Source organism: Alligator mississippiensis, chromosome 12 (assembly GCF_030867095.1).
Source record: "Alligator mississippiensis isolate rAllMis1 chromosome 12, rAllMis1, whole genome shotgun sequence".
NCBI classification, from domain to species: domain Eukaryota; kingdom Metazoa; phylum Chordata; order Crocodylia; family Alligatoridae; genus Alligator; species Alligator mississippiensis.
Window position 1 is genome coordinate 18743139 of NC_081835.1, and position 15651 is coordinate 18758789.

General features: G+C 46.9%; 1 protein-coding gene across 5 annotated transcripts in view; it reads right to left on the reverse strand.

Annotated features, from left to right (window-relative positions):
- Positions 1-11408, reverse strand: part of CHCHD6 (coiled-coil-helix-coiled-coil-helix domain containing 6) — a 144608-nt gene extending 133200 nt beyond the window's left edge. Inside the window, exons 1-4 of one of the 5 annotated variants that reach the window (XM_019499772.2) lie at positions 11259-11408; positions 9321-9459; positions 7587-7656; positions 5963-6107 (exon numbers count right to left, since the gene is read on the reverse strand). In XM_019499772.2, coding sequence (XP_019355317.1) covers positions 5963-6107; positions 7587-7656; positions 9321-9459; positions 11259-11339 — 435 coding nt within the window. In that variant the 5' untranslated portion in view covers positions 11340-11408. The remainder of the gene's footprint in view (positions 1-5962; positions 6108-7586; positions 7657-9320; positions 9460-11258) is intronic. The other 4 variants (XM_019499775.2, XM_019499773.2, XM_019499774.2 and 1 more) reach the window with 4 other exon arrangements.
- Positions 11409-15651: the final 4243 nt, after the last annotated feature.

Here is a 15651-nt window from a genome sequence, read left to right on the forward strand (position 1 = left end):
TTCAATACTTTAAGCAAAACTTACAAACTCGTACTTCATAAAACAATCACAAATGCCTCCTCCCAGCAGAGGCAGATTTATCACAACAGAAATGGGAAGGGGTATCAGTGGAGGCAATATGCTACACTGACCGTACATCAGGCAGAAGCAGTAAAACTACTTTGCTGAAGAACTGGATCCAAAATGAGTCGTGTCAACTTGTCACCATTTGAGAAACAGAGCACAGAACAACAAGCCTCATCTGCCCTAGGAAGGGTGTCCACTGTTATTCATGGGAATCAAGGGTGCTGTTGATCTAGAGCTGAATGCAGTTCAACTGTAAGTGTTAATAGGACCAAAACAGGTTCGCACCATTTCTGAAACTATTTACTAGGCCTGTGCGAAGCAGCAAGTATTTGCTTTGGATTCAGCTGAGAGGGGAGGGAACGGGCAGAGAGGAGGAGCAAATCAATGCCCCCACAGCAAGGGAAGGAATGGGGCTGGGACAAGCTGTACAGCTGGGGCAGGGGGGCACAGGACTCGTGGAGGAGGGCTCCTGCTACTGCACACCACCAGTCCAACAGCTGCTCTTCCAGTGGCTCCTTTGGCAGCTCTCTCTGCCAGTGGTCCAGGAGGGCATTTAAGCGGGCGTGTGCCCCCAGATCTGCATGGGGCAGGCAGGCTGGGCTCCGCTCCACAGGGCAGCTAGCCCCAGCCTGGAGCACAGCCCTGGCTCCACCCACCATGCAGAGCGCAGTGCAGCAGGGGCTATGGGGGGGCTGCAGCCTCCCTAAAATTCCCCATAGCCCCCACCTCCGGCCCCATCCCGATCTGGGTGCACACACCCGCCCCCATGCTCTGCTGCTGCTCACACAGCTGGGGCGCAGCAAGGCAAAGCCAGGGTTTGTCTGGGAGGCACGGGAAGGCTGGAGCAGCTTCCGCCACTGCACGCTGCTTGTCCACAGCAACACAGCGACACTGTCCCACGCCTCCCTGCACCAGCTGGGTGAGCAGCGGGAGGGCATAGCCCCCCACACCCAGCACCATCCACCACCCATCTGAAGCGCAGCCCATCCCCTGCAGGTCCAAGGGCACTCGCCCACTCCCATGCCCGCCTGGGCTGGCGGTGAGAGCTGCCAGAGGAGCCACTGGAAGAGCAGTTCCCAGACCAGCGGCATGCAGTGGCGGAAGCCCCACTTCCCGGCTGGGCAGCTTCTCCCTGCCCCAGCCCCAATCCCTCCCTTGCTTTGGGGGCTGTGATCTGATCTGCCCCACCTCGCCCCACACACACCCCTCCCCTCCCCACTCTGCCCACCACAGACTTACCAGCTGGAGGCAGCTGTGTCCAGCATGGAAGAGGACTGCTGCCTGTTTAACCTATGACCTAATCTCCAAATTGGTGCCAAATCTTTCCAAATCGAATCGATTCGGAGGCTTCCGAATTGATTTGGACCTTTTAATGGGTCTCCCAATTTGATTTGGAAATTCGGCCGCCAAATCGGGCTGAATCTCCTCCAAAAAGAAATTGGCTACCAAAGCTTTGCACAGCCCTACTATTTACAGCATGAGTTGGGCTGCACTACTTAAGCCACAATCACTACAAAGGAAATCTACTGGCATATACACAATCATGCAAACTGCAATACAGCAAACAAAAATCACTTTAAGCTTGAACAACTGCCCATAATTCCCATGCCACCTTTTGCCCAGACTGCCTGGATTGCTCTCTTCCACCCGTGGGACCAGAAGGCAAAGGCAACTTATCAGATGAGTTCCCCCATTTTCAGACAGACACCTCAGCGGATCTGCCTACACTGGCATGTCTCCAACTCTCCATCCATTGCACTGACCATGAAGGGAGCAGGCCTGGAGGCAGCTTGCCAGTAATCAAACAGCAGCACTTATGTCTAGTTTGAGCTGAGCTAGAAAACCCTCTGATTAAAATGCCATTGGCCAGCCCAGCCTAGCACCATCACTGCTAGTACAACAATGAGAGCTGTCAGAAGTTTAGAGCCAACAACATTCAAGATCTTGGAGTTCTGCAAAAACAAAATCAGCTCCAAAAACACCTAAGTTCATGGTCATGACCAAAACCACCAATCACGCTTGGTATTCTCATTCCAGTCCCCTGCTTGCCTTCCAATTCCCCACCGTGGAACTGAAGTGCAACTGGATTAAATGAGTCTGAAGGAATTCAACCGCCTTATACTAGTTACAGTTAGCTGACAGAACAACTAGAAAATTGCACAAACTGTGTTTTAACAACTCCTTCCTTGCAAGCAGGGACCAACAGATTTCTATCCAACAGGCCACTGAGTACAACATGGCCAAAGAAACCATGAAAGAGAAGCCACTGCTTAGCAACAACCAGAAGAACATTTCCCCAGCAGCTTAGGAAAGCCACTTCCATCTTCACCTTTGCCCACACAATAATCCTCCCCTCCCCCCAGAAAGGGCTAATTATGGTATCAAGTGTGTACCACCCTCACTCCATTTTTACATTTTTTTTTTTATTTTATTTTTTTTATTAAAGAGAGGGGAGTGGGGGGAAAGGGACACAGATTTTTTGATCAATAAATCTGACAAAACCATTATCCTAGGGGATTAAACAAGGAGATAAGAACTTCAGGGCTTTGCACAAATCATATTAGTTCAATTCTCAAATCCGGGTAATACTTCTTTTCAAAAGTATTAATTTCATTTATTCTATTTCCTCTCCCTCTATCCTGATAACACTGGCATGCATGGCCCCTACATGAGATCCTCCTATTTTGTAGGTTATAATCCTCCCTTTCTAGAGTGGTAATGAGATGTCTTCCCTTAATCACATTTATTTCCTGCCTCCCCCATCCAATTCCACATTGGATTTGTTTTGAAGATTTTGGTTAAAAGCTCACAAGTCTCAAAGTCACAGCCTCCTACTGAGTGACTCAGAGTGCATGGTGAACAGCCCCAGGAGACTAAGGAGATGGAGGTTTGGGGGGAAATGCAGCCCTGCTTACAAAAACTTTCCTTGTTGTCCAAAAAACACAAGGGGAGGAGGGAAGGGGAGGAGACTGTGATTAATTAAAAACAAAGAAGAAAGAAAAAAAGATGCTGAGTGCATGGTGAAGGGGACCATTCGGAACATGTCCAAGGGCCTAAGAACCTGATCAGGAAGACTCCACTACAAGCCCTTTATTCTAAAATAAAGGACTTGAACAAAACATCTATGTTCATTCCTGCCCATTTGACAGAACCTTTCACAGGAAGATCAAAGCCCTTTACAAATGATCATTAAGCAAGAGCCCTGCTGTGAAGTATAGTACAGTAATACCTCTTGTACTGTCGCTTAATATTTATGGTATTGGATACATTTGAACCTGATATGGGTATCACAGCCCTGTTGTGCTAGGTGCTGCACACACACACACACACACAGAATTCCTCCACAGCATCTTGCAGACTGTTTCCATCCTAGCTGATTCCATGTAGTGACTCCACACCTCTGCCCCCTCAAACAGAAGTTTAATAATGCTGTGAACTTCCTGACTGTAGGATTCGTGAAGTTCCAAGTCATATAAATACAGTAACTAAAGCCATTTGTACACGCCACAGGGGTTTACTTCAGTTTAATTCTCTCTAAACTGAAGCAGTGGGTTTTTAAAAACACCACTTCAATTTAGGGCAAAGTAAACTCCTGTGGTGTACACACAAGGGTCTGGCCCAATCCTTACCTGCCTCTCCAGCGGCAGGGATGGCAGCCTGCCAGCAGGCCAAGCAGTCCCTGAGCCATGGGGGATGGAGGGGGTGTCCCTCCACGGCTACGGCAGCATCCCCAGGCAGCACTTGCCCACAGGCAGTCCCAGGGGGCACCACAGCCGCAAAGGGAAGCACTGATCCCCCACAGAGCTCAGGGAAGCAGGCTCTGGGGAGAAAAGGGAAAATCAGACTCGCCACTTTTGTGTTTTTTCTTTAGTGGAGCCTGCCTGCACTGGGCCCAGTGTTTCCCTCCGCAGCTGTAAGGTAACAAACTAAAACACGGTTGACATGTCATTTAACGCACATTACGCAGTTGACATGTGTAAACAGCTGCACCACTGAAGTGGTACAAAAGGGCATTAAGCCGCTTTAAAAGCCAATTTTTTGGCATGTACAAATGGCCTGAGGCACCAAAAACTGAGCGACTTGGGCACAGCCACAGAAAGAGGTCAAGACGGAGCTTAGCTAAAGTAGAATTCAGTCTCAGTTTCAAACACAGACTCCTGCTTTTGCCATTAATTCACCTTTCTTGTCACATCCTTCTAAGTTGTAGCACCAAAGTAAACAATGAATTCATTATATCCAAAAGCCTGTGAGAGGTACCTTGCCAAAGGGTTAGCTCATAGCCTACTCTGAGGAGGAAGGTGCATGGTGTAGTAAGAATGAACTGTCACTTTGCAGAGATACTAATAATAAAAGTCAGCGAATGAAAACCATAAAGAACACAGATTAAAATGTCACATAGCTTTCAGCACAACGCAAATGAAATCATTAAAAATACAGCCATTGAATTCAATTTATTGCCTAAGAGTGGTAAGGTGAAGAAAGACAATTGCCTCAGCAGTGGAAATGCCTGTTCAAAAGAAGAAGTGACCAAACTGCTGTGACGTCAAGGGCATAGGACAGCTCAAGACATGACCACATGTGTAGAGGAAGTAACCTTGCCAGCTATCCAAGCTGGCACAACCTTCAACACCTAGAAGATTACGGGTAGTGAAGGCAGATCATTCAGCCACCCCACCTTTCTCTGGATTCAGTACTAACATGGCACAGAACACCTGAAAGTTTGCTCTCCTGGCTTCGGTATGCACGACAATGGGACTCTCAGCTAGAGGCTCGATCTATCACCACCCAGCACACATCATCTCTGCTGATCTTAACAATTTAGGATGTGAGAGCAAGCACAAGTAAAAACAGCAAAAGGTGGACCATGATCGAGAGTTAGTGCCAAAAAGAACCAAAAATAAGTACTTTTGAAGAAATGGAGTGGGAAGAGTGAAAACAGGAGTCTGGCAAGTCAAGATACTGACAACAGGCAGGAAGAGTTTGAGAAATACTCCAAGCCTTCAAATGCTACATAGGAATTCAGAAATGAGAAGGGGAGACCATCATGTCTAACAAGCAGGAATCGCACAGTTTGAGAATGCAGTATGGAGACCATCAGGCTTAAAGATGCCTGGATCTGAAAGGAAATAAACATAGTAAAAGTCCCCCAAAATTAAAAGGCCACTGCGCTGAACCTCTGGTTTGAGTAGCCAGCTGCCTGGTCCTGACTGTTGGGAGGACAGATGAAGCTACCCAACAGGTCAGTTCTGTCACAGATTTATTTGCTATTTCAGCAATAGGCTGAGAGGAATAAACAACAACAAACATTAGCATAGTTTTGGGCCTCAAGTTGTGTATTCACCAGTTATCTTTCAGGGGCTACCCACGAAGCACCTGATCCAACTGCCCTGGTGTTTGCAGACAGTCAGGCACCCAGGAACTGTACATCCAATATTTTAATGGCTACAATCACATTCTGATGGGACAACAGCACTGCATTAAGGGTTGTATCCCAGCTCATTCTAGCCAGGAAACGGACACATTTTCTTGATAGTGCCTGAACACCCCACCACATTCCTCCCAGGCTCCATACGACAGGCGGGCTCTCTTCCCAAATAGTGGCATCTCTCCATTTGAACGCCATTGTCCTCCTGATGGGAATGGTATTAAACACTTCACCTGGCAGCCAAGATGCCCCACTCGGAGAAATAGCTGCCATGTGCTGCAGATACCAATTATCCTTTTTTTGTTGTTGGTAACCTTTTAAGGCACAGAGGAAGTAATGAGTACCACAGACTAGGGACTAGGTTCAGGCTGCTCAATTCATAACACAAGTGGCATTTCATAACTCCTGTGAGAGACAGAGAGGGTTAGGCCCTCCTTCCACAAGGAAACATATTCTTTGGTTTGTACTTACCAGCTGAGCAGCCCTCTGCCTCTCTTCATTGGTGCTGCTCCTTTCCCGCTGAAGGGCAGTACTCAGGGCCTCACTAGCTGCCTCCCGTTCCCTCTTAGCCAGCCGAAGGAGCTCCTCTTGGACCAGTGCCTGCTCTCGCTCATATCTGCATCAGTGCCAAAGACAGAAGGTGAGCAGCAGACTTCTGGCAACAGGTCACAATCTACCTGACACAATGCCTGCTTATACTACCACAGCATCAGTTTCTGCAGAATCAGATGATCAGCAAGTTCAATACTAACAAAGCCAAGCTACCATAGGACAAAAAGCACATACATCTATAATCTAGTCAGGTTAGACTCCTTTAAGTATTTGCTAGGCATTCAAAATCGGAAGAATAAAATATTTAATATGCTACATGTTAAGCTGGTAATCAAGAGATGAGGGCAGGCCACACACTAAGGAGTTAATCTACCAAGCAGACTTCATTCACTACCAAGTCTACCTGGCTCTGTTGCTTAGCTTTCCCTCCCCACAGCAATGTAGATTAGATGAGATCAGAACAGAGCTGAAGGAAGCGACTTTACAAATTTCTAAGCCAACACTACATGGAGAAAACTTAGCACCCATACATGATTCCCATTCTGGCCCTAGGAATTCCACATGCACATAACAGGCTAAGGGAGGTACAAGATCAGTAGGTCTCTATACCATGCCCTACTTTCTCTGCAGCACTCAAATGGCCGCACTGAGAAAAGACTCATTTTTGGTCATCAAGATTGACCCTGTGTGAAATGCTAGCAAATACTGGGCACAGTAAGGAGAATGCCAGAGGCAGCAAGCAAGAATAGGAGAAAACAGCTAGAGAAACTAGGAAAAAAAAGCCATGCACAGAAACTTTCATAATAGAGACCCATCCTGCTTTGTGGAATCTGGAAGAGTTCCTACTCCTCTCCATTCTTTGGAGAAACAGCAGATTCCTGGAGTTGCTAGAAAGCCAATTTCACAGAAAGCATCTCATTCTCCCCAGCAGCTTTACATGCTTTGACACCTTGCAAAATTAAAATGCTTCATAGAGGGGGAAAAATACCACAAACAAGCCTTGAAAGGGTCATGTGGGACAGTCGCAAGAAAAAGAAGAAAGAAAAAAAAACCAAAAGAAAGGGGATACCTAGACAGGCATTATTTCAGATCTAACCACAGAGTCTCACTCGGTATAATTCTTCAGAAGTAAGAGATTTGAAACCTGAACCAAATGTTCTTCAAGCACTTCAGGATCAGTGCTATAGGTTTTCACCTATTTTAGGAGACAGGAGCAGGTATAACCAACTTTAGACAGTACTGAGCACGTGTTTTCTTTCACACAACTTATTGTAGGTCCTAAGTGTTCCTCGTGGTTCTTCTGGTCTTCTATGTTTCTGTGACCACCCTCCAGTTGGTTCTTAGCTCCTTCACCTGCCTTTGCCATAAGTCACATGCTTGCACTACAAGGGTTGTTCCATGACCTCAAATGACACCAACACCTTACAAAAGACTTGCTACACAATTGAAGCACTGAACAGCAAACTTCAGCATTACACACAGCCCAGAAAGAATGCGACAGGACAGGCAGCCATCTTTTGCCAGGAAGAGAAAGTTTCCTCACCTCCTGTACAGGTCCTCCTCTGCCTCTGAAGGCTTCTGACCAGAGCTTTTCACCGTTGGTGGCTGGACTCCTGGGAAGAGGAATAGAAGCACATGACTACTGTGGAAGAAACCACCAGCTACCATCATGTCATGAGAATGAACACTAATGAAGGAAAACACTTAATAAACAAGCAGACAAGGTTCTTTGGGTAAATCTGATATCTTTTATTACACCAACCAAATGTCCTTAGACCAACATAGATACAACCTATACCTCTAATAAATAAGCAGTGTTTCAAGAGCATGGTCAGCAGAAGAAACATCTCAAAGGAAACCTGAGAATAAGAATTGTATAGCTAAAAGTTGTGTTCATGAAAAAGCGATTAGCTTCCTGTAGGTAAGGGTATTTAACACACCTTAATCCTGATCCATGCAAACACCCATTTTATTCTAGTCCTACTCTCTACACCTTTTCCCCAGCTCTAACAATGCACTGCTCTTGATCCACTGCCTGTAATTACAGCAGGGGCCCTTCAGGAGCAGAGATCAATTTAAAAAGGAGGTTTGGGATATCCACAAAGACTAACACACTTTTGATCAAGCTTTAGACAACCAAAGGACAGAGTTCTCTGGCTTGGCTCACCATGCCCATATTAGTCTGGATCCCATAGACAAAAACGTTAAGAATTGTGAGGGACTGCTGATGAGAATATCAACAACGTATATCCAGATACCAAAGAAAACAAGTTTCAACTATCTTGGGTGGAAAAGCCAAAGACCCTTCTCTATAATAAGCCATGACACATGCCATCAAACAGGCAAGTTTTGTCAGTCTCTCTTCTACTCCTGGCAACTTCTGGAATCAGCTCATTACCTTTTCCCTCCACTGAACATGCAGTGCAACATTATGTGCTCACAATATTATCCCTCTGTGTCAAAATGAAACAATACAACCCCACTTCAGTCATTTATGACTAATGTCGTTTTCAGAGTGAATCTGGATAGCTCACAGGGTTAGGATCCTTAGTGCCTTGCAAAGATGAGGGTTTGCAAACCAACCTCACCCCCACAACAGAACCACCAGGGACAATATGCAGCAGCATCAAGCAGCTGCGCAAAACTGCTGCAATGTTCCAGCTGAGTGAAGTGAAGAAGCGCACCCTTACGAGCAAGAGCTGCAGCTGTACATATCATGCCTCACTTACCAACCTGCTGTGAATTAAGGGGTTCGCAAGTCATCAGGATACAAATAATTCAGGTTCTGCTGTCCTCTACACTGCCATACTATGTTTCATCCAAATTGAGGAAGCTGGTATTAATGCTATACTATAGATAGTGAAAGAAAATAAGTTACCTTACTTTTCTTTGCTTTAAATTAATTCAGTGACCCAGTGGCAGAGCAAGAAACAGGATCCAGAAATTTCAATTGTTCTAACTACCATACAGCAAAAAAAAATCAAATTAAATCAAATCAAATAAAAACAACCCTCCACCAACAACTAACTCTCCACCCCATCCCTCCTCCCCACCTCCAAAAAGCCATGAAAGACCTCTCAGAACTACAGGAGGCCCGAACTGTGCAGTTGCCCTGATACACAAGTAGAAACATCATAAGCCAAATCAAAACGCACTTTGTAAGAACCATGCCCTGAAAAAAAATATATGAAATCCATAAGAGCATCATCTGACTAGTGCTGCTGCTCAGACTAGCTTCAAAACTCTAGGCTCTAGATCTGACACAGACTGGCAATACCTGTAGGAGACTTGGCCTTCTCTTCTGCAGCTTGTGGAGATGTAGTGCCACGGGAAGAGGGAGGAGGAAAGGAAGATGGTCTCTGGTCCCTTGTTGGTTGAGAAGACTCTTTCATTCGATTTACTACATCTTCAGTGAGCTAGAGCAATTATTTGCAGGGAAGAGATTAATGGAATCAGCTCTTAATTTTTACCTTAATACTAAGAGAAGTTCTCAACTGGTTAACTTTTCTTAAACATTGCCACAAAATATCACTAGTTCTGCTATTGAAAAAAACATTAACAATTTTAAATAAAGTAATTTCAATTTTTACAGGCCAGTTTCACATTTAGAAAATATGAAAACATCACATCAGGAAATTATAAGACCCCAACAACAGCTTGACTGGAAAACAGGAATGGAGAACAGGCAACTAGAGGAAACAATCCTGTACTGGTCTAGGACTGGATCTTTAGCTGATGTATCACCATCTCTCACTTCTATAATTGTAAGTAAAACTTCCACAAAACAAAATGGAAGGTGGATGGAGAACATATGTGCCCAACCCTAAATTCATTCCTTTTTTCTGCACCTGGGTACAGATCCTAGAGAAGAAAATGTGCCCCAAATATTGAGACTTCAATTCATGACAGTCTTTCAGAACGCTGCCTGGTCTAATTCTTCTTCCGATACACTGCATGGTTAACAACCTCATGCCAACCACACCATCCTAATGGACAGAGCAAATAGGAGTTGTTTTCCCCCCTGCACAGGCCAGTTCCACAGAGAGACACTTCAGAGCATGAAGCAGAATACAGAGTTTGGCTGTGCTGCTCCCACGCAGGGCAGCAGCATTTCAACATCTCCAGTATTTATTTTGTCAGTTTGGTCTTGGGTCTTCAACTCTCCCCCCTGGTGCTTTGCCAACTACTGCAAAACACACGTACATGTGGCCTGCGCCCTATCAAGGGATCCCAAGGGACACAGCTAGAGGCATGTAACACATACTGCAAAGCAATCTACATGCAGCAGCTCGGAGGTTTTATTAAAGACAACAGTCATAACTCTAGAGGTGCTTGTGCGTCCTTGGTGAGGGCGGTGGAGAGCATCACAATGCTAACTAGAAGGGTTGGGGGGGGGGGGGGAGTAAATAATTCAAAAACAAGGATCCTTTTTCATTTCTTAGATGCTTAAGACTGGACTCGACTTTGGAGGCTGAGCAAGCAAGGAAGGGAGGCCGCTGTACTGGAAGCCAGCAATAAAAATACAAGGGCACCTCTCATTGAGCCGAAACCCCCAGAGGTCAAGGGAGTGCTTTGGTAGACACGAGTCAACATTTCACTCTAGTCCCATCAGCTGAACTGCAAAAATCAAAATAGCAAGACACCAAGCTGTGTTGCTGGGCCGGGACCCGGAGCCAGGCGGTGACCAGGCAAGTGCAAAGGGAAATGGATCAGGATCGGGTCCTCCTCTGTGCGAAGCACCTGAGAGAGGAAACAGACCCTGCCACGGCTGATAACCGGGCCCCGGCCACAGCGGGGACAACTCTCAGGCAGTTTTGCTGACCGTCCCTTTCTTTTAACGAGGGGTTGGAAAATAAGTCAGTGAAAGGGAAGAATACGCAGCGGCGGGGGTGCAGCATCAAGGAACCAGAGCAACAGGAGGGAGGAAAGGAGCAGGGCTCCTGCACTGCAGCCACCTCAAATCCTCACTAGTCCCCAGTGCCTTCTCCGCCGCCTGATGCCCTGGGATGCAGGGGGTGCTGATTAGGGGCAACGGTGCCTTGCCCTGGACGCTTGCTCAGCACCACCCTGGCACCAGCACCCCCGCTCCGCAAGGGGCTCCACAGCTGTGGGGCACAGAGAGGCGGGGAAGGGGCTGAGGGAGGGCCACACTCCTGGAGGCAGCCCCAGGGCTGCGGGGCCCCTTGCACCTGCCCCCGGCCCAGCCCCGCCTCACCCGCACTCCCTGCAGCACCCGCACGCGCTCCTGCTCGTCCAGCTCGAACGAGACCTTCCTGCTGCTCTCGCTGCCGCCCATCCCGGGGCGGGCTAGGGGGTCCCGTCCCCTCCGAGCTCAGGACAAGCACCTCCAGCTGCCCCCGCCCCTGCCAACAAGCCCGCGCCTCATTGGCGGCTGGCGCCGGAGCAGCCAATGACGGGGCGCGTTGCTGGCGGCGGCGCGCGGGGCAGGCTGGGAGTTGTAGTCTTGTGGCGAGGCTGAGGCTGCCCAGAACGAGGCGGGACTTGCCAGGGCCCTGTGGGGGGGGCAGAGCCCAGCGCAGCCGTGCCCCGGCCTGGGGCCTGCCCCCGCGGTGCGCATCCCCCGAGAGCCTGTCTGCCGCTAACACGAGCGTCTTGACCCAGAGATTGCCAGTGGGCCTCTGCTGTACTCCAACCGCCCTGCCCTGAGCTCTGTGCAACAAAAGACCTGCTTCCATAGCCGTTCCCAGCCAAAACCAAGAGCTGGCTTCTTCCGAGGGGCAGATGCAGGGGGAGCGGGGGAGATGCGTTGGTGCGCTCGTGCCCCTCTTTGATCTACCCAACGTTTGACATCGGCTGCCTGGCAGCGGTAGCAGCATTTCTACTCCGGCAGGCACGGCCAAGACCCAAATCGTCACCTGACGCTGTGTTTGCCACTTCTGCCCGTCTCTGGACCTCATTTCAGCTTGCAGATCAACCCCAAAATAGACCTTGGGGTGCAAGAGGGAGGCTGCAGCTGACAGCACCTCACACTGCCATCTAAGCGAGAGCTCGTGCAGCTGGATGGAGGAGCGCAGTACGGAGCCAAAGTCTGATACCCCAATACTGGGGCATGTGGTGGCTGGTGGGAAGCAACGGGGGAACCAGGGTGGGTGCACTGGTGCACATATACCCCTTTGCTTCCTGCTCCACCGAAAGTCTAAAACCCACTGGCTGGCAGTGACAGCAGCAGCAGCATTTCTTGTCAAGTCAATTGACTTTGTGGCTCGTTGTCATCTATCTGATCGCTTCTAACTTCTTCAATCCACAGGTGTTAATAACCCTCTCTCCTTTTTAATGGTCTTGATATTCCACCCATCAAGCTAGGCTTTGTTCTGTAGTCTGAGCTGCTCCTGGTAAGGAAGCTGCTGTTTCATAGCCCTGCCACTCTGTTTTAACTCATTCTGACTCAGATTTACGTTTGCTTCATTCTGGAACTATATAATACTACCTTAGACTCCTAGCATAGTAGTAAAGCTTCTGGTTTACTCTTAACGGGAGAAGAATGCATGTTGTTTTGTATGTGAAGATGCACCTCAGCATCTGCACCCCTCCCTTTTCAAAATTCTGGATGTACACATGCCTGGGGTCTATCAAGGGGGACCTGGCATATAGGAAAGGTCTCAACCACTGCCTTAAACCCACAGGAATTTTAAATAATGCACCAGTGGGTTTTTAGTCCCTGGTTTCCAGGCCCTTCAGGAGTCCTTGTGCCCAGCTTTCAGCATCCTTGCTGCCACAAGCAGTGCTTCCTGCAGTCTCTTGAACCTAGTACCAGACCCCCACAAATCCTGTCAGCAGCACAAGACCTGAGTGTCCCTGGAGTCGGGGACACAGCTGCTGGAGTCAGGGACACTGCACAACTAATGTGCAGCTGGTAGTGACCAAGCTGGGGGTGAAAACATCTCTGCTCTAACCATGCTATGTAGCAGGTACTGACTAGGCTGGGCCTGAAAGAGACAAGTGGGGAAGAGAGAGATTGCACCCCACTGCCCCCCACCATCATTTTCTTTGGGAATTTGTTTTTTTGGAGGGAAGGACAGACCACTTATCTCTGACAGCACAAGACTCAGTGCCCCTCCATTCATTTGTAGCAGTGTAGGGGAAAGGTTAAAAAACAGGTGCTTTTAACAGAGGAGGTGGAAAAGGGACATACCCATAGAGATGAGATGAACACTCATTAACAAGTGCCAGCAGTGAACACCTAGAGATGTAAAGAGGAAAGGTGTTATGGCAGATGGTAGACAATCTATTACCATACAAAGAATTTGGTGGTGGGTTTTTCAAAACATTCAAAATCTTTTGAATTTTTCAAGCAGAAATAAGGTAGAAGGAACAATATATCTTGGAAGCCTAATGAATGGCTGTTTTAAAACAAGGATCGTGATCATCCAGTTACCAAAACCAATGGACTGTACTACAAATAGCCTGTCAGAGAGGCTTCTGACAAGAAAACTTTTTGAAAATCTTGACCTGGTCTATAAGAACAGCCTGCAAAATTCAATCCTATTGCACAGCAGCAGGAAAAGAAAATCCGAAACAATTTGAGCTGTCCAGATATCCTGAGAGTGTAGTATGAAGGGTCATGTTGTTGGTTTCAAAATATAGATGGCATGCAAAGCTTTCTAGGAGAGATTACAAAGCAGAGAACTTGCAGCAAGATGATTAATTCTACACTTTTGAGACCTTTTAAAAGGTCTAACCGAAGAGAGTTTGGATTTGCTCCAAGGAACAGACTTAGTGCTAAAATGTTGGAACTTGGCATCTCTTCATTTCTTTAATGGAATGCATTTTATTTCAGGGCTATAATTAATTAGACAGTTCACTCACAAACTGTTAATTTAGCAAGATATGCCTATTTAGATATTGCACCATTAATGAGACTAAATACTCATCAACCAGCAAAGAGCAAAGTTCCTCCTAACAAGAAACTGCCATTGTGCTGCGCTGTCACAGAGAGGCCCCAGGCCCCAAGATGTTAAGGTGATGCCAGCACTCCTGTTTTCCTCTTTAAACACTTAACTATGAATTCCACTTTTTTATAGCATGACCCCAGCTGGCTTTTACCAGATCCACTACACAATAAACACCCTTCCAAAAATGCATTAAGAAAACCAAAAAAAGAAAACCCAATTATTTAGAATTCAAAGTAAATGGTTAGTTATCCAGAACATTTCCCCTTCACATTCACCACAGCTTTTCAGAAGTAGTAACAGTAACTTTAGAAGTCTCTTGTTGGTCCTGAACATCTTTATTAGGGAGGAAAATGTTTCAGTGCATCAACTGTTCATCTCATCATTAACATTTTTTGCTTTTGAGACAAATGCACACACGAGACAAAGGGGGAGGGGAGGAGAAAAAAATTCTGTCTGGCTGCTGCCTGGTTAACTTGTGTACCACGGGCAGGATACAGTGTGGACAGGTCAGGCACAACCAGGAATGCTTGAACCTGTGCTCCTCAGCTCACTTCTCTTTTTTTGGAGGGCATGCGACTGGCTTGCTCAGCTTTCTTTCCCTAGTCCTCCTTCATGGTGCCACCAGTCTTAGTACTTTATGGCTAGTCATGGAGCCATAAAGGAAGGTTCTAAGGACCCTAATTCTAAGGATGGTTAATCTCAGATTAAACTAGTTAATATTTTAAGGCCATGGGACCCTCGTAGCCATATCATCTAACTTCCTGCCTTCACTAACCATAGAATTTTACCAAGCAGCTCCTGCATTAAGCCCCTGACTTTTGGATGTGCTAGAACCTCCTCCTCAAGGAGCCATCCAGTCCTGTTTTAAAGACTTCATGCAATGCAGTATCCATCACAGCCCTGCGCAAGTTGTTCCCATGATGAATTACCCACGCTGGGTAACACTTGCACTTTATTTCTAGTCTGAATTTCTTTAGCTTCCATGTCCATGCAGTGCATCATTATGCTTTTTTTCTTTTTTTTTTTTTTTTTACTACATGGAAGTGTCCTTTAATTATTTTTCAAGAAGTTAATTTTAGACCATAATCAAATCACCCTTTAAACTTGCACTTTCATATTATCTAAATAGACCGATGATACTCAGGAGGCAGAAGGGGAAAAAAAGGGGACAGGAACAAAAATAGAGTAACTCAGGGAGAGGGGGTAGAATGGAAAGCACAAACCTTCTCTCCCGGTTCCCAGATGTGCTTTGGATTCAACTGAGATGTGCTTTGGATTCAAGCTGATGAGACAAGATAGATCAACACCCTCATTGAGGCCTGAATGTAAAAGAAAGGACCCAAAACACAACAACATTGCTTGTGTAAGGTGTAAGATGAAAAGTTCACCAGTGTGACAGTGCTCAGGCTTGTAGAGTCCTGAGAAGCCAAGGGTGTCCCTGTGTTTGTAGAGACAGTCCTGCCACGGGAGTTCTGGCCAGGCGCAAAGGAACCTCTGGGTAGAAACAAACGCAGGAACCCAAGCCCCACAGATTATAAACTCCCAGAGGGCAGAGACCGGCATTCTCTTCTGGCTGTATTTTCCCCCCCAATGGTAAATGTATGTAAGCAATACTGGTGCACTGCAGACAGAAGCAGAAGAAAATACATTTCATAGACATATTCCAAACCTCTTGCATCTCAGGAATCCAGGGAA